Source organism: Agelaius tricolor, unplaced genomic scaffold (genome assembly GCF_023055355.1).
Source record: "Agelaius tricolor isolate 1412-34295 unplaced genomic scaffold, bAgeTri1.0.p SCAF_1, whole genome shotgun sequence".
Classification (NCBI taxonomy): Eukaryota; Metazoa; Chordata; class Aves; order Passeriformes; family Icteridae; genus Agelaius; species Agelaius tricolor.
Window position 1 is genome coordinate 31,914,267 of NW_027269261.1, and position 26,897 is coordinate 31,941,163.

Here is a 26,897-nt window from a genome sequence, read left to right on the forward strand (position 1 = left end):
GGAAAGCATCAGCTGGCTGCCTGAAGATAGCATTTTAATTAGCCAGCAACCAAAACGTGGACGTGACCAGAAGCCTTTCAGGGAAAGTTCTCATGCACACGGTGAAAGGCTGTATGACGAGATCAGAGTGCCAGCCTGACAACCTGGCCTCCCTCCATGTGTCCCTGCCTCACCTCGGGCCACGGCACAGGCGAGCCAGGTGCAAACTCTGGGGAGGCTGAGGGGCAGCTGCTCTCCTACGTTCCAGCCTCTCCAAAGGCAGGGTTCTCAATCATGTACAGCCTCTCCAACCAGCCTGAGCTCACTTCCAACACCAAACTATGACCATGGTCCTTACAAGAGATGACAGCCTAGTTATACCCACCCTGGAGAATAAAGAAGAGTTGGATTGCTTCCAGGGCCCCAGGTAACCCCCATCAGAGCTGGCTTGGGCAGGGTCTTCCTGCAGATGTTTAAGGCAGCTACCTTGGCTCTGCTGCATCCACACAAATTCTGTGAGCCGTCCCATCTGAAATATGCCATCCAGCCACTGTCTCATGAAGTAGGTGTCTACCAGGTCACCTCACTCTGCAGATATCCTACTTCTTCTGAGCCCTTAGAAGTAGGAAAAGAGAGGGGCACCAGGAGTAGCCAGTCCAGCTTGCCATTAGTGGGGTGGAATTTGATGTGGTGGGTTTGATGTGGGTTTGATGTGTTGTGACTGACAGAAACATCCTGACTCATCCATACAGGAGACCTGGGTCCCTTCATGCTGAGATTTCACATCCAGCTCAGCCCAGAGGAGAAGCACTTACCTGAGGGTTTCAATTTTTCCAATTTGATAACTTGTAAACATTTCCCAGATCACAAACAGGCAGAGCAGGTTTCCTGAGGATAGGCTTGCTGTCTTCATCACCTTGCACAGCCACAAGCAAAAGAGCCCATAGATCCACACAGAACAAAAGCCAGTGGTGAATATACAATATCCTTTGGGTTCCTCATGCAGAAACATCCAGATGGCTCATGTTCTCACCTCACTCCTGCAGTCCACAAGATGTTACTGAATACAGTGAACCAAAATGTCCTCAGGTACTCATCATCTTTCTTCTGCTCCACCCTCTGCTGAGGCAGTGACTGCAGGTCCACCTGTTGAGCTACTTGAGTCCATCCTGCACAGAAGCCAGATTCTTTACCCTCACAAGAGCAGGAATGATGCAGCCATGAACTCAGTGGTCTGTATTACCCTAAGTGAGTTGCCTCCCAGACATCCAGGAAACATCCTGCATGCTCCTTTCCTGTGCTCCTTTCCATGACTGACACATGACGCATTCATCTCCATGGATAACAAGGAAATTACACCATTGCCAAAGCTTTTCCTCCTAGACCCCAAAGCACATCACAAAAAATGCAACGGTATCAAGATCCCTCATGAAGTGATGAGCACTGTCAGAGCTAAACAGTTTTTTGTTCGAAGTCATCCAGGATGGCAAGGTCTGGCTGAGCCATCACTGACAGCAAGTTACATGCACAAAGATCCAACTGCAAACACCAAGTCCATTACCAGAAAGGGCAGGATCACAGCATTACTTTCACCTTGGATTGTAAATTCCACCAGGATTGCATCTACTCATGCCTGTACAGTACCCAGCTCATGGGACTTGGCTCCTGACAAGAGGCAGGGTTGGGACCATCACCACACTGCTTGGCATCAAGGTGGGAAGGAACCCAGGAGTCCTGCCCCCCATCACACCACCCTCTTCTCACCAAGCAGGGAACTCGAGCTGAGCTCCACACTAGGATTCTGGTGCCTACCTCCCATTCATTTCAGTGGGTTTCAGGTACCTAGGTGCTTTTGGAAACTGGGCACAAATCCAAGAGTCCAACTGGTAGGCTGCTGATGCCCTGTAGCCTCCAGAGGCAATGCTGAAGAAACTGTTACACAATGGAAGAAAACCAGGATGCAAGGCAGAAGGAGAAGGCAAAGGAAATCAAGGTCAGAATTAAATTCTTTAATACAAAAAAAAGTTTGTTTGTCGTCGTCGTTGTTGTTTTAAGATATATCTGTAATTTCTTTGTTTAAAAATAAATATGTACTAAGGAATATCTTGAAAAAATTCACTAGACACAATATGTAGTGTTAATATCTTTTTTCCCCGCAATTATTACAGATAAACAGTAGCACCAATAAATAAAATGATAACAAATATTAAAATTAAAAAGGAGAGAGATTCAAGATGTAGAATTTTCTATTTTTTCCTGTTTCTTCTTTTTACATATATAAAAAAATTGTAGTGTCTATTTAATCCGAATCACACATATACATAAACATATATATATATACAAACACATAGCCAAATATATATATAGTATGTAGATGTATATCTAACCGTTGTCTCAATAGGAATGTGTAGGGGTAGGTGTTAGAGAAATTAATTAAATAACTGCCCATAACATGCTACTGACTCTGCCAACAATTGGGGAGAGACGGGATGGGACAACAGGAAGGTTAAATTTATACACAACCAGTACAAAAAAAAAAAAAAAAAAAAAAAAAAAAGAAAAAAAAGAAAAAAAAAGGAGGTACGGCTTATAAATAGTTGAAATTAAATATTAACAAAGAATACTGAAAAATCCCTACTCTTTAATTAAATTATCTGTTTAATTTCTAATTTAAAAAGGGATATTAAATAAGTATATAAAACACTTTCTCTTCCCTCCCCCGATCGGAAGCCTCTGTCTTGCACACGATGCAGCATGAGTATTCTACATTGCAGATGCAAGCACCCACCCGTGTGTTTTCTCTCCTTCTGAAAGCCATCAGTCGGATGGGGAGATCCTAGTGGTTAGTAGTCGCTTGTTGTGAGTCTGTTTTTAGACTGTCTTGTCTTTTTGGAAGCTTTCCGTGTTGTACATTATCAGGCGTTGAAAATTCAATTGCAGATGATGTTTGGCAGCATTCTGACACAGACTGAGTACCTTTTTGATTATTATTATTATTAATAATAATTTTAATCACAGAACTAGATTATATATATCCACATAGATGTACAAACACACTTTCAGGGGTGTGTGTGTGTGCGCGCGTGTGTAAGGTGGGTTTCAAGTACACCACAGCCTACACTGCAGATACACACATAGCCAAGAACCTCACGACACAGCTAAGGGACTCCAGCTGTCTTCACATTTGATTCCCCAGCCCAAGACATGGAAAAGGGGCCTGATATTTACAGTACGTCATTAAAAAAAAAACTTGACGTTCTTAAGGGTCATTCACACTGGGCATGCGAACTGAAGGCAGCAAAAGTTGCTTTCTTTTTTCCCCCCCTTCAATCTTGGCATACATATATATTATTTTTTTATATATATATATGTATAAAAATAAATATATATATATAAAAAAGAGAAAAACACATACATACATACATACATACATACATACACACAAATGCATACATTCACATACATACACACACACCCCCACTACTGTGTATATACTTCTGATTAATATCCCTTTCCAGAAATGTTCCATAAGCATCTTGGATGCTCTTGAGTGGCAGCTCTGTGCATGAAGAAAGCAGACAGTGCTGAACAACTGTGTGGCTATGCACCGGTCCCCATTCTTGCTTCAACACACTGTAGACCTTGTGTCCTTCTGCAGCCACCAAGGGCGGGAAATCTAGACTCCTGTGATAATTCCTTGAACAGAAAGTCAGTGCGCATCAGCTGCCCACCATCCTTAAGAGAAGCCAGCACGACTCTCTGGCAAAGGTTCTACAGCGAATAAAGTCAACGCAAAATGTACACTGACATCCCATGTCCCGGCAAGGCAGGCAGGTTATGAGACGAGTAAGGGCGAAGGTTGGGGGAAGAGAGGGGAGGAGGAATCCTTGATCACGGAGATGGCCATTTCCTTGGCCTTTGACCCATCGCACCCTAGGATGCCGCTCTTTGGAACTCCCTGCCCATCCTCTCCATCACCTCTCCTCCCTGTCCCAGGCAAGGAGAAGGTGGTTTGTGGTACAGCACACTCTACAGAGAAACAGCGGAGGCCGCACAAGTCAGTTAGAGTTAAGAAGTTTACACCCAGCGCTTCTACTCAAGTCCAGTCTTAGCTTGTTTTTTATGCCCCAAGTAGCCCGCTTGTGTCCACAGCAGTCGAGTATTATCCAGTGAAGACACCAATAACATTAGCAATGTTAAAAAAAATAATAAGTGTATATATATATATATACATATATATATATATATATATATATATAAAATATATATGTGTGTGTGTGTGTGGTTAAGATATACATATATGTATATATAGATGTGGTTAAAATATATATACATATATATATATGTATATGCATGTATACACACATATATATGTATGCATGGGAAAACCCATCAAATACACCCCTATAAGTCTTCCTGGCTCTGTTATTTAGCAGCATAAAAAGAAAAATAAAATAAAACAGTTCAAAACCCAAAGGTGAATTCTGTGCGGCGGGTGCCTTGGGGAATGTTCCTTCCGGAGTCCATCGTCCGTACTGAAAGTGCTGTGCTCTACCGATCCTTCATTTTTAGGGTTCATTTGGATTAGTGTTTTGTTTGTTTTATTCTGTCCAGGCGAGAAATCAGGCTCCAGAAACAGGGCTGTTTCCCCTTCTTTTCCGCTGCTCACCGTCTCGGTTTTTCACATCTGTCGAAGAGGAGAAGGAAGGAAAAAAAGAGAACGGGGGTTAATGTTTGTGATGGGGGTGCAGCTAGGGCAGGGAAGGGAAGGAAGGGTGGTGACTAATGTGTTTAAGAGCACATGGTGTTAAGACATGGCATGACGTCACTGGTGGGGTGAAGTGCTGTGCAGATGGGGCAAATCAGCTGAGAATCTTGACCCCACAAATGAGTCAATGAATTCTATTCCCCCAGGCTCACCTAGACAGAGCAGGGGGGGATATTCAAACAAAATTTTTGAGCAGAATCAGTGGCTTCTCACAGATAAGCTGAGTGTCTTGTTTACACCTTTGCACACCATACACACAAATACACACGAACACAGAAAAACAAGGCTAAGCAGTGCATGCAGAGACACACCCTCGGCTCTCCACCTAGTCTCTTGTTTGGGTTGGAAGCAGCGCAGACAACAAGGCCCCATGCAGGCAAGAAGGTGAAAAGTAAGTGCTTTTCATTCCACTAGGTGCTGTGAGTGGGGGTTAGCACCAGAGAACAGCAGTGGCCTGAAGAAGCAGCAGGAGAAATGAGAATTTTCCCTCCCCTGAAGGTCCCAATACTAATTCTACAAGAAAGAGTAAGAGGAACTTAAGCTTAACTAGCTTTTTATCTGGAAATTGATAAACTAACCACTCCTATGACTCCTTCCCATTTTTCTGGCCAACACATCACCTATGGAAACCTCCCTTAGTACCAATTATCCCATCACAGAGAGGGACTAGTAAGAGAAACTAGCAAACCCCTTCTGCCACCATGATTTCTTTGGTTTTTTGTTTCTCATTGTATTTATTACTATTTCTCACCCTTCAAATTCTGTGGGGTAATTATGAGTTACTCTGGACTTTGGGAAAAGGAACAAGGGGGAAAAGGCCAACACTAAGTCTGGTCTCAGACTTCAGGGGTTTTACTTGCTAGAAGTGCAACTCTGAAAGTCTCTCTATTATGGCCCCTCCATCAATTACCTTCCCCTGAAATTACAGCATCCCAGAAAAATTCTCTTTATACAGAGCAGTTTCCATCACGCTGGCAGTGCCAATGCCTCTCTGGCTTGGACACAAAGCATTTTCACACCCAAAGGAAGCACTTGCTACTTGTAACAGCCTTAGCCACCTAGCTAATGGATGCCTCCTCTTTTCAAGATAGAGCCACAGAGGACCCTGGATCTCTCTCCCTTGTATTCTCCCCTTGAGCTGCTGCCACTGCAATAATGCAGGAACCGGAACAATCTCCTAGATCTCTGTGAAGGGGATCCGAGTTCAGAGTCACAGCCAAGTGCTCATTAGCGACCCCATTTCTGTGTGTCCCTCTACACAAGTAGGATGATCCCACACCAGAGATGCACACATAGCTTGTGCTAGTCAAGACATCCCATTGAGTTCACCAAAGTGCTCAGGTGAGAACCAGGAATCGGTTTCTTTACGTGTCTGTGCCACAGATGGTGTGTGACAGACTCAGATGACACATGCACAACATGGATCTCTGAACAAACACTAACCCCCCAGTGCCTTTATGTCTCCCACCTCACATCTGAAACAGGCACCTCTGCCTTCGCCCAGGGTCAGACTTAAACCTGCTGTATTCCATTCACAGTCCTGACTGCAGCCTCTCAAACCACAATTCTGGACAGGACATGGACAGGGAACTGTGAGCACAGTACAAAAACACAGGGTGCTCTCCCTGGCCTTTAGAAGAACAGAGGCAAAGGAGAATGTAGGCTCAGCCTTGAGGGAGGCTCGTGATGGCTTTCCTCACTCTGCACACAGCAGAGCATCTACAAGCCACAGAAAAAGGGCTTGGAAGACAGAGGTGGTCAAATCCCAGTCAGTTAAGGATTTGTCTTTGTCCAACAGTATGCTCAGAGCGGCGTACAGGTAAGGTACAGAGGGATACAGACCCTCCCCTGCCTAGCTCAGCAACATGAACTCCATTATGCTATTCTATGGTAAAGACTACCTGAGATACAAAGGGCCTGTCTCTGCAAGCCATCCCCATCCAAGTCCTGAGAGCACACCTGAAACAAACAGCTGCCCTCTGACACAGGGAAACTCTGTCCTCACCCCAGTTAGACTCTCTGCTCTCTGGCCCACGTAGGACAGAGAAAAGAAGTAATCAAATAGCACTGGTGCCAGAAGTCAGCAGGAAGCAAGCTCCCCCCCTCTTTCTCTTTCTCTCTCTTTCTCTTTGTGTGTTTCATCCTTCAGGACACAAACCTGCAAGTGCGCTCGTTTAACTCAAGCTGCCTCGACTTGCAACGTGAGTCTGTGAATTTGCAGGAACATTTACAGGTCTGGGGATCTTGTACAAACAAGTGCTTTCTCCTCTCTGAGCAAGGCTCACAGTGACTGCAAAAAGGCAAAAGGAAAGATGTCTAAGCTACAGCGCTTCAGCAGAAAGAAAATACACATGCAACACCCTGAACATCAAAGCAATCCCCTTGCCCCCTCCCGCAGCCCCCATGCTGCCAACTGGAGTGCCATGGGCTGATGGATTTTCCAGCAGCACCTCAACAGCCCCAGGACAGCAACCCCTTGCATTAGCGCAGAGAAAGGAAACAGGCCTTCTGCACAGTATTCACAAATGCTGCATTGGATCCATTGGCTCAGGCCAGAGGGAGGAAGAAGGGGAAAGCAAGGATGGCAAGGTGAGAGGTCTCAGCCAGCTATTGACACATAAGTGAAATGAATTCTCTGAAGTGGACTATTGGAGTAGAAAGAGGCCAGCGGCTAAATGAGTTAAATACACAGGGTCTCTCCTCCCCTGGAAAGCAGCTGGGCTCCAGCACCACATGCTGACCCTGCAGCTGGCACTGCCCTCCTTTCTGTAAGCCCCATCCCAACCTCACCACCTAGGAGTCTCCTATGGAGGGGCCGTGAATTTACAATGCAGAATTTTGTGAACCACCATGAGAGAGGCAGAGCAAAAGAGACAGAGAGAGACAAGCCACCAAATCCAGCAGAAAGAGAGGAAAAAAAAAATACAAACAGAGAGGCCCCCCCTGGCTCCCCAGCACCCCCTCTCTGGCTTCCCACTGTCCCACCTCTCCTCTCCACCTGTGACTCCACCAGACACGCACGCACATGTGTACACGCACACACACACACACACATGCATGGCAGATGCCAGCCTGCCTGTCACCAGTCATCATAGCAGTGAGGACACGAGACAAGTGGTGGAAAGCAGATGACAGAGTTACAACCAGAAGGCGTGAAGAGGTGCAGGGTACTCGTCCACCCACCACACTCTTGTGCCTTGGGACAATGGTCACCACTGATGATTAGAGAGCCAAGCAAGCTAAAGCCACCTTTCCCTGAGATAGCCTTAGTGCCAGAGCAGTGCCACCACCAGCGCTGCCCCTGCAGGATCTGCAGCCCACCAGTGACTGGGAGGGGAGGGTGAGATTTGAGCGAGCAGCAAGCAGGCAGATTGCTTTGGGGAGAGGGAGGGAAGAGAGTCTACAAGCAGAGGACACAAACGTACAAGCTGAGTGGTTTGTACCGGCCTTTCTTGCGCTTTCTCTTTTGACCCTTCCCCCTTCCTCGCTTTGATTTTCTGGAAGAAAAACAAAAAAAAAAAAAAAAAAAAAAGAGAAAGAGAGAGAGGGGGAAAGAAAGGGAGAAATAGAGAGAAAATGGAAGAAAACGCAAGGAAGAAGAGAAAAAAAAAATACAGCCATGTGCCTTGCTGGGAGGGGAGAAGCACATGAGGCAGGACTGGAGGGTAAATCCCAGGGCTGAAGCACAGATCTCCATCTTGCACGCACATTCACCGGCTCCGGCGCTCCTGTCAGCTCTGCAACCAGCCTGCCCACAGCCAAGCCAACACCAGGGAACTCAGCAGAGACCACCTCCTGCAAGGCTGCTGCGAGCAGAGGCGGATCTGCTGGAGCCTCAGAGGGGCACCTGCCCCCTCCAGAGAGGGGCAGTGGGAAAGGGGCAGGGGGTGAGAGGGGGAAGGAACAGAAAGCTTTGTGAAAGCATCACGCCACCGCGGTGAGTGCAGACAACCATTCCAGGCGACAAGCACAGGTGCACAACGACTGACAAAAGGCAACCTGAGTGAAAGGGCTCTCTTCAGGGAAGAGGACACCACTCTGACCTGATGCACTGCCCAGTACTGGGCCTAGGAGGGGGCAGCTGAGCTCCAGTAGCTCTGCTGCAGGGTGGGTGGCAATCCTGCTTTGAGACAGGAGCACTCCACATACAAAGGAAGAGATCTGATCTCTGAGGAGCTAACCAACCTGAAGGCTTTGCTTATCCACCTCACCTCCTGCCTGTGGTTCAGAGGACTCCAGGAGACCTTACTTGGATGTTTGTAACATCTCCTCTGGCAGCCTCTATTCTGAGTACTGAAGAGTAAAGAGGGGGAAGAGGATGGCCTGACCTAGTTATTTTACCCAGGATAATCAGCAAGCAGCTTTCAGTTCTTCCCTCCTTTCCCTCCTGTCACTGTCCACATGGACCTGCCAGACAGACAAGCAGATGGAGCCAAGGTACTGACTCTATTCTGAAAAATTCACCAGTTGCCTCTGATTCTTGGGCAGGGGCTAAGCAGGCAGGGGCTAGGATATGCAGTCCTGGACACTAACCATGGATCTCTATGGGCCATTGAGAGCACAGGGAGCGAGGGAGGCTAGAGCCTGTACTGCTCCTTGAGCCACATCAGCACAGGAGCAAGGGAGAGACATGCAAGGAGAAGGCCCTAGGAAAAGCACCAGGGCTTGTCAGGCAAATGAGTCCCAGCTCTGAGGCAGTTCAGCAAAGGCTCCCTCGTTCCCTGGTGCAGCCCACCTCGGGAGAGAGCTGTCAAAGGGAATTGGAGGGATAGAAGAGAAAGCACCATAGGTGTCTCCTAGGCCCTGTTCAAGTCGTCTCACTGGAACGAGTGTCAGAGCATCAGCTCAATCCCAGTTCTGCCCTACATGTCAGGCAGGAGTCACAGGGAGACGGTGAGGGGAAGAAAATCAACCTGAAGGGAGGAGAGGGGTACCAATATAACAAGACTTTCAATCTGGCACAAATCAAAGCACACCAGTCTCTCCCCTCCCTTCCCTTCCTTCCCTGGGGAGTGCAGAACCACCAAAGAGCAGGCAAGGTGCTGTTAGAAGAGGAAAAGTGAATGCAACACAGTCCGAGCTGGCTGCTACAACCACACCCCATCCTCACCAGAGCTCATACAGACCAAACTCTCACACACCTTCAAACTACAGAGCCACACAGACCGACCGTCCCTGACACGGCCCTGTGCAGAGAGGACTGTTGGCTGCACACAGTCTGATGCAGCCAGGAGCAAATTTCCAGGGGGAGGAGGAGAGGCTGGAAGGCAGCTAGAAACATACAACCATCAGGAGAGGGGTGAAAAAAGCTCTCTCTCTACTGTTTGCTCCCTCGGTCTCAGATTCAGCCTCATCTCCAAATATTCACTCCTTCCTCTCCAACTCCACACCTCTAAATGGCAGAGTTGCTTTCCCAGCCATGCGCAGTCCAGCTGATCCTCTCGCTCAGAGAGATCACTCTTTCTTTTCAACATTGTTTTGTATTTTATGCTCATCTCTGCAACTACTGCAGGATTAGAGCTTATTTTTCTACTTTCCACAACCTTTTTACTTTGGAGAGGAAGAAAAGGGAAGGTTGTGACTTAATCTCCTTCAGGCCACTAAAGCAAACTCATCAGATTCAAAAAACCCCTCATGAAAGCCTTCACCGAAACCCAGCTAGGACATCCACCTCCCTTTACACCCTCCCAGGTCCCCACCCAAACAAAACCAGTGTCACATCCCGCATGGCAATAGTCCTGCCTCCACCAGGCCTCTACTTCCACCTCTCCCTGTAGCCAGCAGAGCTCCTACCAAAGCTGCTGTGAAAGAAGCCAGCAAGTACTCACTCAAGCAGCAAGAAAAAAATTAATAATAAAGAAAGCCAGCAATTTGCAGTAACTAGAAACACCCCAGGAAGAGGGAAGGGGAGAACAGGGGCTGCACCTTGAATCCATTCCAGCAGGACAGACACGACAGGACTTCCCTGACTCGGGAAAAAGCATTAGGAATGACTGCCATGGCCATGGGTCATGCAAGGTCCATGTCTGGGGTATGAAGGAAGGACCATCAGATGTGAGTTTCTGTGACCACCTGGAATGGATTCAGAGCATCGCCCCATGCAGTACCATATGCCATTTCCTTCTTAAAGTGAGTATATCCAACCAAAGAAAAGGGCAAGGGGCAGTGGGGAGAGGAAATGCCAACCAACCACCAAAAGAGAAAGGAGGAAAAGCTTGTCACTTACTTTTCTTGTTTGTTTTTGACATCTTTCTTTGGTCTGTGGGGGAAGACAGAACAAAGGCCTCATTAGAAGAGAGCTTATCACATATACTTCTGGTACTATCCCCAGTTCCCACCAAGTCCAGGGAAGGTCATGTACAGGCAGCATTGCAGGATGCCCTCAGCACTGCTTAAGGGGCCCGACTCAAGGTGGTTTTGCTCTCCTGTTGACCCTTGCTGGTAGCTAGGGCCAAAAGACCCCAGGATGCAGGCTAGCACTGTCCACCAGTGATAGCTAGAGATGGAAGAGCCCTGACAGCAGAGGGCTTCTTTTCCCAGTCTCAGCCATCCTACTGCAAACCAACCAAGAAGGCTGCAGAAGCATCTGAACAAGAGTCCCAACCCAATGGCAGAAAAAAAGAAAGGCTCAGAGTAAGTTTATTGCAAGAGGAGCCAGTGCTGCTCCATTCTCACCTGCAGTCACATTTACTGTGCTGTAAGAAGCTCATGTGTGATATGTGCTGACTCTGATGGGGTTTAATTCTCATGATCTGGAATGAAAGAAACAGAAAGGGTCACTGCCTGCTCACTCTTCATGTTCACAGCCCCAAATCAGGCTGCTGTGCAGCTAAGCACTCACACCCCAGGTGCTCCTGGGAAGAGCAGGGCAGAGTTCGAGCTAGCTCTGAGGCCCTGTTCTCCCAGTCAGGGAAGGCCTTTGATCACAAGCAAGCGGCAACACCAGACTTGTGCCAAAGCTCTGTTTGCTCGTGCATGCCCAGTGCCAGCTCTGGTGGACTGCCTTGGAGACAGGCATGGGAGAGGGTGTACCCCGTAGCAAGGTCCTCAATGAGCCCTCCCTGGCTGATGCTGGACATCCAGTCTGCTTGTGCAGAAGCCATGCTTCAGTCTCACACAAAGGTCCCAAATGAAAATTCCAAATCCAACTCCTTTTCCTTAAGCCACCATTTCTTCCCAGCTGACATCTCACTTTCTCAGTAACTTGACACACAAAATAAATCTGGAGATCTGTGTTTAAAAGAGTCCTGCAAAACCCAGACCCCAGCACCAGGCATATCCAGGAAAGTTATTTAGAAGCTATGGAATACTGTCACATTCTCTTAACCCAGAACACGGCTGGAAAACTAGCTCTAGAGATCTGCTTTATTGCCTCTGACCCTTTACAGGCATGTGGGCATACAAGTCAGGAACTGTAATTCAGCAAGGAATGGTAGGAAGAAAACATCCCTAGCTACACCAAGCTAGTATGACTGGAGCCTGCAAGTGGAAAAGCAGTGTGAGGAGCCATGAGAGGGCACAGGCAGGTTCTCCAACACAGTTCAAACACAGCCCAAAATTCAAGTAAAAGGACCTGCTGGTTAATCACTTAGCACTGTACATCTCTCATTGACATTAAAAATTCACAGCAATATTTACAGTGGCCATTCAAGAGGCTAAGGGACAAAAGTAGGTGAGGGAGCTATAGGTTATGGGTAACGGACACCAGCACAATTTTGGACAAGAGCTGGGATCCAGTCTCACAGACAAGGGCAATAACTAAGCTCTCTAAAGCAATTTGAATCTTTCCCAAAGGCCCAGCCTTTGCTATCATGGCCACCTTCAGCAGTCTCCAAACAAAGGAGGAAGAGCCCAGAGGCAGAAAGGCTTTTCCAGCTGACATAGAACAGTTTGTTTCATAGATCCCCTTTAACCCCTGCTGTGGCAGGATAGCTGAAGACCCAAATTCCGTGCTCTGTTGGTACAGGTTGACCTCACATGCCCTTCAGGAGAGAGTACTGACAGGTTCTCCCCTTTTGCCCTACTCAGCTGCCTTCAGAACAACAGCTGTGTGTAGAGTTAAGGTGGTGCAAGGGTCCAAGGAGTATCTTTAGAAACTGGGAGATAACACCATCAGAAATGCTCCTCTGCATTCTCTAAGCACAAAGTGCTCCTTTGCAGAAACTCTTCTTTGCATGCTCCTACCTACTGTATTTGGGCAGGAGCCAAAACACACTCTCCTCTTAGCCTTAAATAGACACAGGCAACTCATCTTTTAACCCTGCGTGGTGTAACACAGAGCACCAGGGTCAGAAGAAAGGGTCCCTGGGGTAGGTTGCACTTCCTCTGAATTAGCTGGGAGCTGGGACTTGGGGTGGCTGTGATGGCTGTCTTGCTTCCTTCCAACCAAGCATGGCAGATGGCAAGCTGGACCCTCACCTCCATTGTGACGTTGTACACATCCACAGGGACACATTCTAGGCCCTCATCGCCGCAGCAACCCGCACATCTCATCAGAGGCACACAGGAAGGCTTGAATATGTACTCCACCTCATCAGGGTACTCCTGGAAAATGTCCACCAGGGTCTCAATAGTCCTGCAGAAGCTGCGCTCGTAGACTTCCAGGAATTTGATAACTAAAAGAGGAATGGAGGGAATAAGTTAATACAAACTTAGCTCAAGAATGTCTAGGGCTTCACCCCTTAAAGTGAGCCAGACAGTTGCAACACAACTACCCTATGCTCTTCACTAGCAGTCTTGCAGGCCTAAATCCATTCTCTGTGCTCTACATATACACACATCAAGTGGGGAGGGAAAAAGACCATCTCCTCCTACAGCTGCTTCAGGGCAAGGGCAAGATGGACAAGAGAGCTCACTGCCTTCCTTGTACCATGATGCATGCCACAGGTGACTCTGTCCCAAACCTCTTCTCTGCTATTCCCCATACTCCTGGTGTGCTGCCACTAAGACTGTCAGCTAAGCCAAAAAAACCCTGAAGCTGCAGCAGATAATCTGCGCTCTGGACTAAGGCCCTTCACTGGTCTGCCCTTTACTCCCTTTCAAAACAGTCAGTGGATGCCCCAGTGGTTTTAAAGCCAGAAGCATCCTTTGTATGGACCTCAGTGCACAGACACTCCTAAGAGCAAGCAAAGGCTCTGAACCATGGAGCTATGCATCTTCACCCTTCCTGTCATCTACCTCTTTTGGCCATGCAGAACGTCCATCTCAGCAGGTCACCAGGGAACCATGACAGTATCCACTACAAGTCACAGCCTCCGTGTCTCCACACTGACCACTTTCCCAGACCGAGGAACCAAGCCACCCACTGAAAGATTCAAAGTAGGCTCGCAGCACCCCCAGGATTAACCAGACTATATATTTGGCTACTGAACCACAATGAGACAGTGTGGGAGGGGGAACAGGGTGGATCTGCCATTATCCCATGCCTTCCCTACAAATGGAGCAAACACTAACCGCTTGCGATCTGCACTGATTTCACAAGTATTTCTCAATGTTTCCCAGTCTCTTGCCAAAGCTTCATTTTGCTGCTTGGTCAAGGGTTGGAGAGATTTAAAGAGATGAGAGATAGTATAGATAAGTACACACACACAAACCTCAGGTGCTAGTATAGTGCTGCAAACAGTGAGTACCTGGAGCCCTCCAGGCTTCCTAGCTCTAGCACCACACTGGCAACAGAGGATGTCTCACATGGAGCAGAGGGTAAGAGTATGCACAAGGAGATAGTACCTGCCCCATGCTGTTATGCACTATAATGATCCACCTGTACAGCATGCAGAGTCCTCCAGCACCAAGGTTGATAACTCAGAGTGATAAGAGCAAACTGCTTGCATCATGGAAAATAATGGTCTCCAGTAAGCGCTTCTAAAGTGCCCTGAACTTGTGACAAACTGGCATAAAGGTTACTTTGCCACAAAAAATGCAAAAGCTGCAGGGCTTGGAGCTCACAGCCCGCAGTTAATTGTTGAAAGTTAATTCTAGGTCATGCGGGGCTGACAGTGCCATAGTGCTGAAGTGCTGAGAGTGGGTACAAGAGGGGAGGAGCTTCCCTCCAAGGAGTCTGAAGTGTCAGAGAGCGTGAGCAGCTATTAAAAGAGAAAGTGGCTTGTGAAAGGGAAATGTAGCCTGGCAGGCATGGACTGCTTGTTGGTATTCCCTGTCTAGAAGACAACGTTTCTGTTCCTTGTTCCTTCCCTACCTCTTCCCTCCTCCCCTAACTGCCGTATGTCTCCTGTCTGTTCTCCTATCTTGTCTGTGACTACCTCCTTCTCCTCCTTCTTCCTGTTCCCCTTTGGAGTGACCTTAGTCACCGCCTATGTTCCAACAACTTGAACAATTTAATACGTGGGAAATTCTGCGGGCACAAAGATAGTTGCTGAACTGCACTGTTGATTATTCACACTGTGCCAGACACAGGATCTGAGAACTCTGGCAGTAAAGACATAATTCAGGATCAAAATGCTTACAAACCTACGTCAAGGGGAGGGATGGAAAGTAAGAGGGGGGAAAAGCAGCAGTTACCTGTGCAGATCAAATGCTGCTTGCCACACCAGTCTGGGGCATAAAGGAGGCAGAAAACAAGAGTAGAAAAGTGTCGTGAAACTGACCGGCCTCTGTCATGCTTTCCTAAATATTGCATTATCCAGGCATTTGGATTACACCAGAGAAACCAGACTACAGAACAGGCCCCAGAATAGCATATTAAACTTCTTTTGCAGGGCCTTTACTTTCACAGCTACACTCTGACAACTATACTTGAGATCTGAGAGATTTGACAGGACTAAATCGTTCACATGAAGAATTTGGGAGTTTCTACCTTTACTTTAACACATTATGGTTTTCCAAAGTCTGAATCAGCCTCTGAAACAGAAGCAGGGAATCTTTTCCTAGCTGCCAGTCAGAAAATCCTGCCACAAAAGGCACATTGCCTTATTTTGTTGGACACAGAGCATTCACATGGAGACTGCACAACACTCTGTAGTTCATTTGCACAGTTACCACCCAAACCAAACCAGAGCACATGACTGAGGTACAGTCAACCTCACAGCAAAGCGCTCCCCTTCTACCATACCTACACTTACTCCCATGTACTGGGAGTTATACTGCACACTTTGCTGGGCTGATTCTGCCTGCGCTTCCTTTCCGTTGGTTGTGTCACAAACAGAAGAAGGTCTCCTTCATGGGGAAGCACAGGAAGGTCACTGAAGGACTAACACCACTAGGTCTGCTCCCTTCCTGCAATCTGGGCTTCAGCCCACATTAGAAGTTAATCCCACAATTAAATCACACTCCTACCCTGCAAAACACCTCCAGATTTGAGTCAGAGGTTCTTTGTTGTGAATGGAGGTGGAAAGAAGGTTAAAACATAGACAGGACCCACACTAACTCTTCAAGGCAGAGTTTAAGTTCGAATTTGGAGCAGTTGAGTGAGAACATGCTGGACTAGAAAAGGAGAAGTCTCTGATCATTTTGCTTCCCTCCCCATCAACGGCTTAGCAGCAATACAAACACGCTGTTATTTTGAAAATAAAAGTGCAGCCACAAGTGATGGTGGTTTCCTTTATTTATACTAGAAAATCTTTTCCCGTGAAACAAAAGAGTGTTTGTCTGACTCCTCTACAACTTCCTGTACCACAAAACATGTGGAAGCCTCTCTTGAGCTCAAAAGGGTAGGGGCTGAAGCTAAAATAACAGTCTCCAACCAGAGGAAGTCCATCCCAAATAAAAACCTGTCACAGTTTGACATCACAGAGAAAGCATAAAATGGCCAAAGACACAAACCCACCTTTCAGCCCAAGCCCCTAAGAGCTTCAGAGGAAGGAACTACAAGACCGTCCTTGGGTAACAGAGGCCCATCATCATCTCCTCTTCACAGAGGAGAAACTGAGGTATAGAGAGAAGACTTCTAAGTTCAAACCACAGGACAGAAGTAGAGCCAGGAGTCCTGACTTTTATTTCACAGATGTATCTACACTGCAGAACCTGAAATAGCACCAGACAATAACACTGAAGTCTTACCACTTATATTGCCAGACCAGCTTCTCCTGCAATCCCATCAACCTTCTTGTGACAGAAGTTAATTCTGTTTGATTCTTTTCCTCCCCAGGAGGGATTTGTTGGGCACAACAAATGGCACAGATGAGGACACTAGCTCTTTTCTACCAACAGCAGAGAGCTGGTTACCAAAATAAGCCTCACAGCAGGCTCCATCTTGATCCCTCTGGAGTCACTGAACCTTCTTCTGTTGACTTCAGCAGGAGCAAGGGTCAAGCGCAACAGGCGGCAGCCCACCAGCAAATCAGAAAATATGCCAGCACAAAATGGACACCTATCCCAAGCAGAGCCTGCCACAAACCTCTGGCAACACACATGGAGTCTGTCACACCAATAAAGTTACAGAAATTGAAACTGACTGCTATGGAAAAAAAAAAAGCCAAACTGGGCCCACAGTGCTGGAGCCCTCTGCTGACCTCTGGCTGGAATAACGCTGAAGGTCACAGCCCGTGGGGACCCTGCAAGGCATCTGCCAGACCCTGCCATGCAACAAGTGATCTGCTCTGCTATGCAGGTAAGGGGAAAACACGGTCAGGATGGTCTTAAAGCATGATGATCACCTCAGCCTGAAGGTTTCAAAGTCCACAGCCCTTTTATCCCATTGCTGAACTGAAGACTGCGGACAGAAGCCAACCTCCTGACATGCACGGGGCTTCACCAGACAGGGAGCTCGCAGGAGATATCTCTGACTACCCCAGGGGCTGACTGCCCTTCTGCTCTACATTTACTTGCATGAACCAATGAGGCAGGGGACACTGTCACACCCTGGCCTTTGGGCAACTGGAAAGACACAAGATCACAGCAGCTGCAGAGATATCACCTTGTTTCCCCACCAGGCAATGGTCCTGTCCATACTGGACAACCAGGAACCAATAACTAGAACCTATCAGAACCCTAGAGTGCCATTCCCTGAACCTGCAAAGTCTGCCAGCCCAAACTAGAATAAAAAGGTGTATTTTTCAAGCCTGGCTCTTTACAGCGCTTAGTAATCTCCTGACTACGGGGGTACCTGAGACTGCTGGGAGGCATGAGCCCAGAAAATCATCCTGGACTGCCCCTTTCTCCTTCTCTTCCTCAGAGATCTGCCATCTGGGGGCTGCTCCGGCCTTTGTTCAAGGATCAGCCCTGGCCACCCAGCCGGGAATTACCAGCACCGCCGGGAAAGAGGCACGCAACAAAATTTGACAAATCCCTTCCTACAGCATTGTGGCGAATCCCCAGCAAACTGCGCGCCACTACTCAGCTCTTTGTGTGCGCCCGTGTGTGTGTAGATAGATATATATATATATATATATAAATAAATAAATATATATATATATATATAAAAATGAGGGTGCGTATGTGCACCGGCGCACGCACGCAGTTTCACTCCGAGTTGCGGTAAGCCAGGGGCGGGCTGGGCCAGCCCTGCTGCCCGCCCTGGCACCGCGGCCGCCCCGGCGCCCGGCCCCACGGCCACCCCCGGCCCCGCGGCCCGGGCCGGGCCCGCGGCGTGGGGCGGGGGCGCTGCGGCCGCCACCAAGGGGTTGATGGCGGCGGCGTCACCCGCCGGCAGCCCCCGGTCCCGCTCCCCGGAAGGTGGCGGAGTTGGCCGCCGGCGGCTCCGGGGGCTCCTTCCCCCCAGCCCCCGGCCGTCCCCGCCCGCCGGGAAGCCGCCCAGCGCTTACCTTCATTGGGTTTCCGCTCCCCATCCCCCAGGGCAGGCGCAGCCTTCGACAACTGCAAAGACAACAGAAAATCGGTCACAATGCGGAACCGTGACGCGGTCCCGCGGCGCGGGGGGTCCCGGGCAGGGTCCCCGATGGTCCCGGTCCCGTCGCCCCGCCGGGCAGGGGGTGCCGGGAGCCGCGGCGGGAGGGGGCGCCGCCGAGGCCGAGCCGCTCCCCCCGGCGGGCACAGAGGGCCCTTTTGTTTCCCCGTTCCCCGGGGGAGCCGAGAGGGGCACGGGCGGGACGGCTCCGGGGCGGGCGACGGGGCTGTCAAGGCGGTGTGCCGGGCCCGAGAGACGCCCCAAAGGGAGAAGCGCGTCCCCGGGAGCTGCTGTCAGTGACCGCGGACAAACACCGGGAGCGAGCCCGAGTGCGGAGAGAAGTAACGGGGGGACATGCTGCTGCCGCCGACACCGACCGATGGACCCGAGCAGCGCTTCTCCCCGTAAAGGTGAATCTGGCCCGGGAGGGCAGAGAGGGCAGAAGGGCAGCCAGACACGGAAGGGCATCGCTCCCCTCTCGATGTCACAGATGTCTGTCACCCGGCAGTGGTGGCCACGGAGGTGTCGGCATCTGGCCGGGTATCAGGGCGATTAACTGTGACAGCACCACTTTGCCGACGGACGCCGCCAAACCGCCCGGGTTTTCTTCCTCTCTGATGGAAGGGAGGGCGACTCGCGCCTTCAGCTACTGGTCCCAGTCCCCAGCCCCTGCGTGGATCCCTTTCCCGCGCTCCACAGCTTCCCCTGGGCCAAAACCGAAAAGCTCTGCAGTCATTCCTGCTGCCTTTTGGGACTAGGGACATTTCCAAAGCACTGATGCAGGCAGGAGTGGTGACAGGTAACCCACTCCCAAAATGGTATGGAGAAATATTACACCACTTTACTAAGGAAGTCTTTTTAATTCCAGGTGAAACAAGAACGCCACTCTTCCTGCTCTTCATGAGGGCTTTAGCTCTGACGTAACTTTCCAGCCAAGTCAGGCTTCCCCCTGCTGTTCTGTTCTGAACCAAAATGGAAAAAGCCAAGCTTTCTTCACTTCTCCGAGCTATGTTGCCACCTGTGTGATGCCATCCAGCCCAGAACCTGCTGCCTTTCAGCAGAGGCCCATAAGAAGCATGGGGGTCCATACAAAATACTGCTTTGTCAGCAATATGCTGTGCTCAGGCTTAGAAAAAGGCCCTCTGATGTTGCAGCTGAAGACAGAACTGAATTAAGGCCAAGTCCACCCCAAGCTCACAACAGGAATCTGCCAGCTATGGTCTTCTAAGCAATCCTGTGCACAGGGCAGCACCACCATCCAAGCAGCCGAAAATGTCAGCTTTTAAAAGGAGGGGGCAAGAGAGCCAGCTAGAAGCCCCTCTCCCAGACATTCCTTTGTGTCTGTGCATAGCTCCCTTTGTCTAAGGTCCCCCTGACCGAACTTGTTTCTCATTTCAATCAAAGTCTTTCTATACCTGGGCATAACTGAGCAGCCCAGCCCTGAGCTGCCCCATGTGTGGATCTATTTCTTCTCTGGGGAGGAGGGGGGCTGTGTGCCCAGTCTCAGTGCTGTGACAACACTTTAAAAAGCAGGTTCCTAGAAACAGTTTCATTCCTGAAGTGTGAAGGTCACTGCAACAGCACAAACAAAATGGAGGCAGTGGAGGCTGCAGCGGCCTTCCAAAGCCACTCAGTGCCTGACAATCTCTGGGTAAAAGAAAACCGCATCAAGGGCAGGAAAGCCTCAATCTGCTATGGCACAGGAAGAGGATCACGAGCCAAGTCAGCTCATTCAAGTCACAATGCCCCCAAGACTTTTCACAGAGGGATTTCTGGTTCACACACAAATGACCATGACAGACTGAGCAAAATTAGTTTGGAGACACCTTGAGGGTCATTTTTACCCATTCTCTATGCAAAACTACCCAGCCAGCTGCTAAGCCCACTGCCTCCTCACGTGCAAGCACACAGGCTGCAGAAATGATGAGAAGCAGAAGCAAGCCACACACACGCTTTCACTACTCACCTGTGCCTAGCCAGCACCTCACCCTGCCCCGATGTAGTGGAGCAGGAGCCAGAACACTCTCGCAGTGCTCACCTGGACCTGGGATGTGATCTGACCCCAAAGATGGGAAACGAGATCAGTGCAAAGTGGGCAAAGAGCTTCTGAGCTTTCCCAAGGGAGCTCTCAGCAGAAACTAGAAAGGTTTCCCAGAACTATCAGTAACAGGCTCTCTGCTCACTATTCCAAGTAACTTTTCTGCCCTTTCAGCAGTGTCTTTCACCTGTGCCTAGTGCCCTCAAAGCATGTCCACTAGAACAGCAGGTGAGGCAGGGCCTTGTGCCTCACTTCAAAACAGTCTGCTACATATCAGACATCGGGAACCAAAAACATTCCTCGGGACAAGCAGGCCAACTGTGCCCTTCGGTAGGAGCCTGAAGGTCATGCTCTCCTCTGCTGGCTTTTGGCATTACCCAACAGTTCTGTAACACAATTTCCTTCCAATAGATTTTCAGCGTTTCACAGTAATGTGGAAGCAACCCCTGGCCTGGCCTTGAGAGTAGGATAAATGAGCCCAGAAATGGGGCTGACAGAGGAAGCTCCTTTCTGTGCTCTTTTGCAGGTTGAAGCAAATGCACATCCCTCCCTCTGTGGGGTAAAACCTTCTCTAACAAATAAACTCACTTCACACCATCCACATGTCTGTACCTTCCCTGCCTCCCTTCTCCCCCAGTCCCTGTCCAAAGCAAGCTTTGCTCTGAAGGGAGAGAAAAGGTTAATCAAGTCATTCCTCTCTAACCATCACCCCCCTCACCACCACCACCAGCACTCTTTTTCTCCCTTCCCCTCCCCCTAATCTGTGCAGGCTCATTAAAAGAGCTTTGTAACTGTTTAGGACTGGAACAAACAATCCATCCACTTTGAGAGGGACTCTGGGACAGGAGTTAAGGCACTTTTCGTCTTAGGCACTAGAAATTCTCAGCGTTTTCTGCTTAGGAGAGGGGGGGAATGGGACTCACTGCACTCCTTCTCCATTGTACAAGCAGACAGAGGTCAGTAATCCTGCAAGCTGCCAGCACAGCCAAGGGACCTCTGACAGAACCGACAGGAGAATGGATTTGGGGTTGCTCAGGAATCAGTGAGCCCCTCAGACATCCCTCTCCCCTGCTCCCAAAGGAGTGCTCCTCTTTCCAGCCATCCTCAGAGCACAAGAACGGCTCTGGGGAAGGTGACCTGCTGTGTCCCAGCTGCCTAAGGGCTGTGGAAGCAGGTTCTGGTGGCTCCCCATGGTGGTGCGGTGCAGAGGCACAGCAAAGGCAGGCAGCCTGGTGGGTGTGTGATCATTAACAGTCTAGTCACAGGCGTGTTCTCCCTCCCTCGGGGTCTGATCACTGCCTGTTCCCCATGGCAATACAGCTGGTATATCTAGGTCCCTCTGCTGTTCTGGGCAGGAGCGGAAGAGCTCCCAGACCATCACCAGGAGTGACCTGTCACCAGGCTGGAGCAAGACCCGCTGATGAAGGAAGATGAGGAATAACCACCTGTCCCCCATTCTCTAGGAAAGGGAGGACTGGAAGGGGACAACAATGCAACCTCTCCAATCCCATGCTGCGTGAGGACTCTGCACACCGCTCAGCACAATCAATCAGCTGGGAGGGTGGCACTGCAAAAGTGCCTTTCCTTCCCTAGTCTGCCTGGAAAGGCTATCACCACCAGTGGAGGCAGACACTTGTGGCATCAGTGCTGCCCAGACACGACCATGAAACAATTTCCCACCATCTAAGTCTTGCTGCAGGAGCAACCATAACAACCACCTCAGTAAGGAGCCATCCCCCTGAACCCTCACCAGAGGAGTGCCGTGATTCCTTCATCCCTTCTCCTTTACTTACAGGAAAGCTGCCTGACACATGCTGGACCCTGCTTCCCCAACTCAGACACTGTCAGGGCTTTTATTTAATGCTCTCTTATGTGCCTGGCTAGCTAGATAGATCAGCCTGACAGCCAGATAAATATTATCATCAAAGCACAAACCCTAGTCCTGTGTGAAGAGTCATGCCTCCTGCCATGCTCAGAGTCATCACCAAGCTGCCTACGTGAGATCTGCTGGTATTCCTAACGTTCCCATCACTGTGGTGCCCGGACAACCAACGGACAAATAAGGACAGAACCGAAGGGCAGATCTCACCGTCCATCTGCCTGAGCACTTACATAGCCCACAGCACCCAGGTACCTGAACCTCCAGCTATCTCTCGTGTCTGTCCCTGCAACACTTCCCCCCAAACTCCTGTAATTCTTCCCTACCATTTTTTCCATCACTACATTGTTTTCTCATCTGCACCATTCTCCAGCCTAGGAGAAAAGGCAGCATGAGGTTTTTATGAGGACAGATAGATCTCGGCTCTACCTGATCCGCCGTTTCCTCTTCTGGGGAAGAGGAAGGGGAGGGGAAAAGGAACAAGGGGAGGGTTAAAGGGTGTTATCACTGGACACCAATACAGACTTGTCTATACTATAGGTGGGGAACAGATGATACTGTACAATTTTACTGAGGAGCTGGGAGGCAAAGAAACTCCTATTCTGGGTGACGGTGGAAAAACTCCTGGAGAGCAGAAACAATTGTCCCACCAGCCAAATCTGGCAGGAAGGCAGCAGGGAGCTGCTCTGTGCCACGCTCAAGTGAGAGTGCGCCTCAGTTCCCATCGAGCACAGCCGAGCACAGCCTAATGTGCGGCTGTCACTGGATAAAGTAGAGATATAACAGGCTAGAAACAAAGCGTGCAGTGCTTGCATGACTTCAGTTACGGCTGAAATGGCTCCTAATTGGGGAGTTGCCTTCCAGCATCGGTGCTGAACAAACAATGTGAATAACTGATTAGTTTGCAAGAGACGTTTATTTTCACGACTGTGGGAGATGATCTGGCCCATGCTCTCTCCAAGTGCCGAGCAGAAATGGCAGGAAAGAACTAACCTGTTAAAACCTTTAAAACGTAATCCATGCCTGCCTTGCGAGCAGCCACTTTCACGTGGGCACTCTGTCTAAACCCCTTAATATCTCTTGGCAACACAGCCCTCCTGACTCTTTAGAAAACAGATGTACAGGACAGGTTTGCAGAGAAAGCTGCCCTTCTTTTTTCTTAAAAAAAAGGAAAGGAGGAAGAATTGGTTTCTAATTCCTCAAAAATGACAATGAGGTAAAAGTGACTGAAGAAAAAGAGAAAAATCCTTGGTTTTGTAATCTCGGTGCAGGAGATCTATATTTTGATTTTTTTTTCCAATCTGAAAGAAATTCTGGATCCATTTTGTCCTCTTTGATCTCTTATTTGTTTTTCCAGCTAGGCATTTTGAACTCCACACGGCGGCACGAACCCGAGCTGGGACCCAAGGCAAATATCGCCGAAGCAGCCTTTTGCAATGTCAGGAGACCCGAGGCTGATGCAAGAAGGCAGCGCGCTGCCTCCCTGCCCCGCGCCCCGGCCCCGGCCCCGGCGGGACCCCACGGCCGCGCCGCGCCGGGAGCCCCGCGCCGGGGCGCGCTCATGTGCGCGGGCACTCCGCACGGCGCTGCCGCTGCCCCGGGCCCCGCGGAGCTGCGGGCAGCGCTGTCCCCCCGCTGCAGCACCGCACGCACACGTGTCTGTGCCGCGGGCACCCACCCGCACCCGGCGCCAGAGGCGCGGCCGCACCGCGCCGAGCAGGTGGGAGGCAAAGGGGGGGCGCGAGAAGACAAAAAAAGGGGGGAAAAGTATTGTCGGCCGTCTGCCTTCCCTCCCCCTCCGCTACACGGGGCATAAAAGCCCCCGTCCCGCCGCTTACCTCCGCGCTCTGCAGATAGAGCAGCGCCGCCAGCCCCCAGCGGATCCAAGTGAGCAGAAAGTTCATGGTTGCCGGCGCACGCCGCGAAGCGGGGCCCGCCGTGCTCCGCCTCGCCGCCGCCGCCCCGCTGCCGCTGCCGCCCCGCCGCGCTCTCGCCCGCGCCTCCTCCGTGCCCGCCGCCGCCTCCTGGGGTGCCGCCGGCCGGGCGCTGCGAAGGGTTGCGGGGTAAGGGGGGTTCCTCTTCGGGGTCTCCGGTTTCACCCCTCCATAAGCCCGGCTCTCCGCCGGCCCCCGCTGCTGCTTTCCGTGGGCGCTCCGCCGGGCCGAGCGCAGGCTCCGCGGCCGCCCTGCCGCCGCCCGGCCCCCGCCGCCGGGCAGTCCGAGCTCCACAGCGGCGCCCGTCCGCGGCGCTCTCCCCGCGTCGGGGCAGGCAGGCACCCGCGCCGCGCTCGCTCGGATTCGCGCACTCACGGCAAAGTTTGCGCGGAAACTTTCAATGCATCTCTTTTCCTGCGCTCCCTCTTCGCGGCGGCTGCCTCCGGCGGCTCCCCGAGCCGGAGTCGCCTCCCCGGGAGAAAGGGGCTGATTCCGCCGCCCCTCGGCCCGACCCCTCTCCGCAAATCGGGGTGGTGGTGGCGGAAAGGACGAACAGAGCGTTTTCCTCCTGTCCTCTCCGTTACTGTCTCTCCCTCTCTCTGTCCACCGCTTAAAAAAAAAAATCAGAATAGTAATAGATGAAAAAAAAAAATCCAAGCTGGATAGAGAGGGAGGGAACTGGGGCGTGGGAAGGCTCTGTAGGAAAGGGAGGAAAAAAAAATCCCAGCGGATCAAAGTATAGGTGGGGAAAAAATAAATTAAACGAGAGGATAAGGCAAGGCGGCAAGCTAACAGCAGGTCCCGGTGCCCGGGGAGGGCTGCTCCCGTGGCGCGCTGTCCCCCGCCGGCGCGGCGTGCGCTCCTCGCCCCCGGCGCGGCGGCAGCCCCGCTCCGCGCACTCCAGCGGCGGCTCCGCGCAGCGCCAGCCCCACCGCCCGCCGCTCGTCAGCACTCTGCAACTGAGCACAGCGACCACGGGGAGAGACGCTCCGGCAAGTCCCACCTCCTTGGCTATGGCCCGGCCTCCTCCCCGGCTTCCTCCCCGCCTCTCTGGCCCCGCGGTTCCGCACGCCAGAGCCGTAGCCCCGCGGCTCGCGCATTTCGAATCCAGCTCCCTGCCCTGCTTTCTCGCCGCGCCTTCTGCCGTGCCGATGGATACATGTTCGGGTCAAAATTCACTTTGCCCGTGGGAATTGTTCCAAAGTCCAGCAGAGCCATTTGGGGAGAGGGGCGGCGGGGGACAAACACACATGGGTAATCACACCCATCATCTGACCACCCCCCCACGACGTGGCTTTTCCGATACAGGGATTTCTTAGCACCTATGTGTTAAAGGGCTGAAGGAGCGTTATCCTCAGGTGGGTTTTATTTCTCTTAACTCAGTGGTATTCTCTCGTGGCTCCAGTGCCTGCCTGTGCTGGCTGAGTGGTGCCCGGCTGTGCAGAAGGGTGTCATACTGAAGGGATGAAGGTTTTGCCAGACAAACCCCACCCTGCTTTCTGAGAAGGTATTGGAAGGGCAAGGAGGCAGCCCTGTCTCGCTGTGTTTCGTGCTGGCATTCCCCAACTGAGCTACTTGGTTCCTGTCACACAGAACATTTCTTCATACTGCATACATAGTAACAATATGTGTGTGTTAACATACATCTTTCTCCTGCTTTCATCTTCCAAGGACCTTATGTGGCAGATGGAGTGGAAGTCCAGACTGGCAGATCCCCACAGTAAAGAAAGAAAAGGCTATATTGTCATTTAAAAGCAGGTATTTCAATGCTATGCCACAGACTCATAGTGATACAGGCAAAGCATTGGCTCTATAGAGGCACCTGCTGGCTGAGAGAAACACATGAAACAACCCCACCCCCCCACACCTCCCTCCCCCCAAAAAATCTTTGCTTTCGGTAGATCTTAGACCTGTTCGTCCCTTTGTTTAATTTTTCAAGATTTTGTGTTACCGCTTGGTGCAGTACGTGGGGATGGTGCCTTGGTCACACTGATCCTGAGGCAGGCTGGGAGATGAGTGACAGCTCTGCCTGAGCAAGGAGCAGCTCCCATCTGGCCCCTCCACTGCCCCAGCTGCAGGTCACGCCCCACACCCCTTGTACCCACAGCCTTCCATCTGGGCAAGCGTAGAAATCCAGCCCAGTTGAAAGCCCGAAGGAGAATATAAACCCTTTCTCCTCAGTGATCATGTTCCTACAGCGGAGTGGTGGGTGTTGTTCAAACATTGCAAAATAATCTCTTTTCCTTTGCTTTTTCTGTAATTTTTTTTACAAATTGTTGCAGAAGGTTTCTGAAGAAACAAATACCCATCCAAAATAACTAGAGTTCCCCATATTTAGGATACAATTGCCAAAAATGCCTTCCAAGAGACAAGGAGAATTCAACCTCCCCCAGGAAAAAGAGGGGATATTTCATTAACTGAAGGTAAAGCGCATTTAAAGTTCCCAGAGGCAGGAACCACTTCGGCTCTGTCCCAGTTCACTGTGAACAGTTCCGTCT

At 50.5% G+C, this 26,897-nt stretch overlaps 1 protein-coding gene across 6 annotated transcripts; it reads right to left on the reverse strand.

Annotated features, from left to right (window-relative positions):
* Window positions 1–1,967: 1,967 nt before the first annotated feature.
* Window positions 1,968–25,340, reverse strand: VEGFA (vascular endothelial growth factor A). Of its 6 annotated transcripts, XM_071428751.1 has the most exons (8): window positions 24,304–25,340; window positions 18,466–18,517; window positions 13,166–13,362; window positions 11,423–11,499; window positions 10,974–11,006; window positions 8,173–8,244; window positions 6,906–7,037; window positions 1,968–4,666 (listed from the first exon to the last, which is right to left on the reverse strand). In XM_071428751.1, exons 1-8 carry the CDS (start codon window positions 24,367–24,369, stop codon window positions 4,645–4,647), a joined length of 651 nt encoding a protein of 216 aa, XP_071284852.1. In that variant the 5' UTR covers window positions 24,370–25,340; the 3' UTR covers window positions 1,968–4,644. The 6 variants fall into 6 exon arrangements, with proteins under 6 accessions (XP_071284852.1, XP_071284862.1, XP_071284881.1 ...); XM_071428761.1 differs by lacking the exon at window positions 8,173–8,244; XM_071428780.1 differs by lacking the exon at window positions 6,906–7,037.
* Between the last annotated feature and the right edge of the window lie 1,557 nt (window positions 25,341–26,897).

What these genes read in the sequence shown, in the direction of transcription:
- VEGFA (XM_071428751.1), bottom strand. Translation starts at nt 24,369, where the DNA reads ATGAACTTTCTGCTCACTTGGATCCGCTGGGGGCTGGCGGCGCTGCTC. An exon ending in TCTATCTGCAGAGCGCGGAG is followed by an intron (nt 18,518 to 24,303) that starts GTAAGCGGCGGG and finishes TTGTCTTTGCAG; the next exon opens with TTGTCGAAGGCTGCGCCTGC. An exon ending in TTAAACGAGCGCACTTGCAG is followed by an intron (nt 4,667 to 6,905) that starts GTTTGTGTCCTG and finishes CCTCTTCGACAG; the next exon opens with ATGTGAAAAACCGAGACGGT.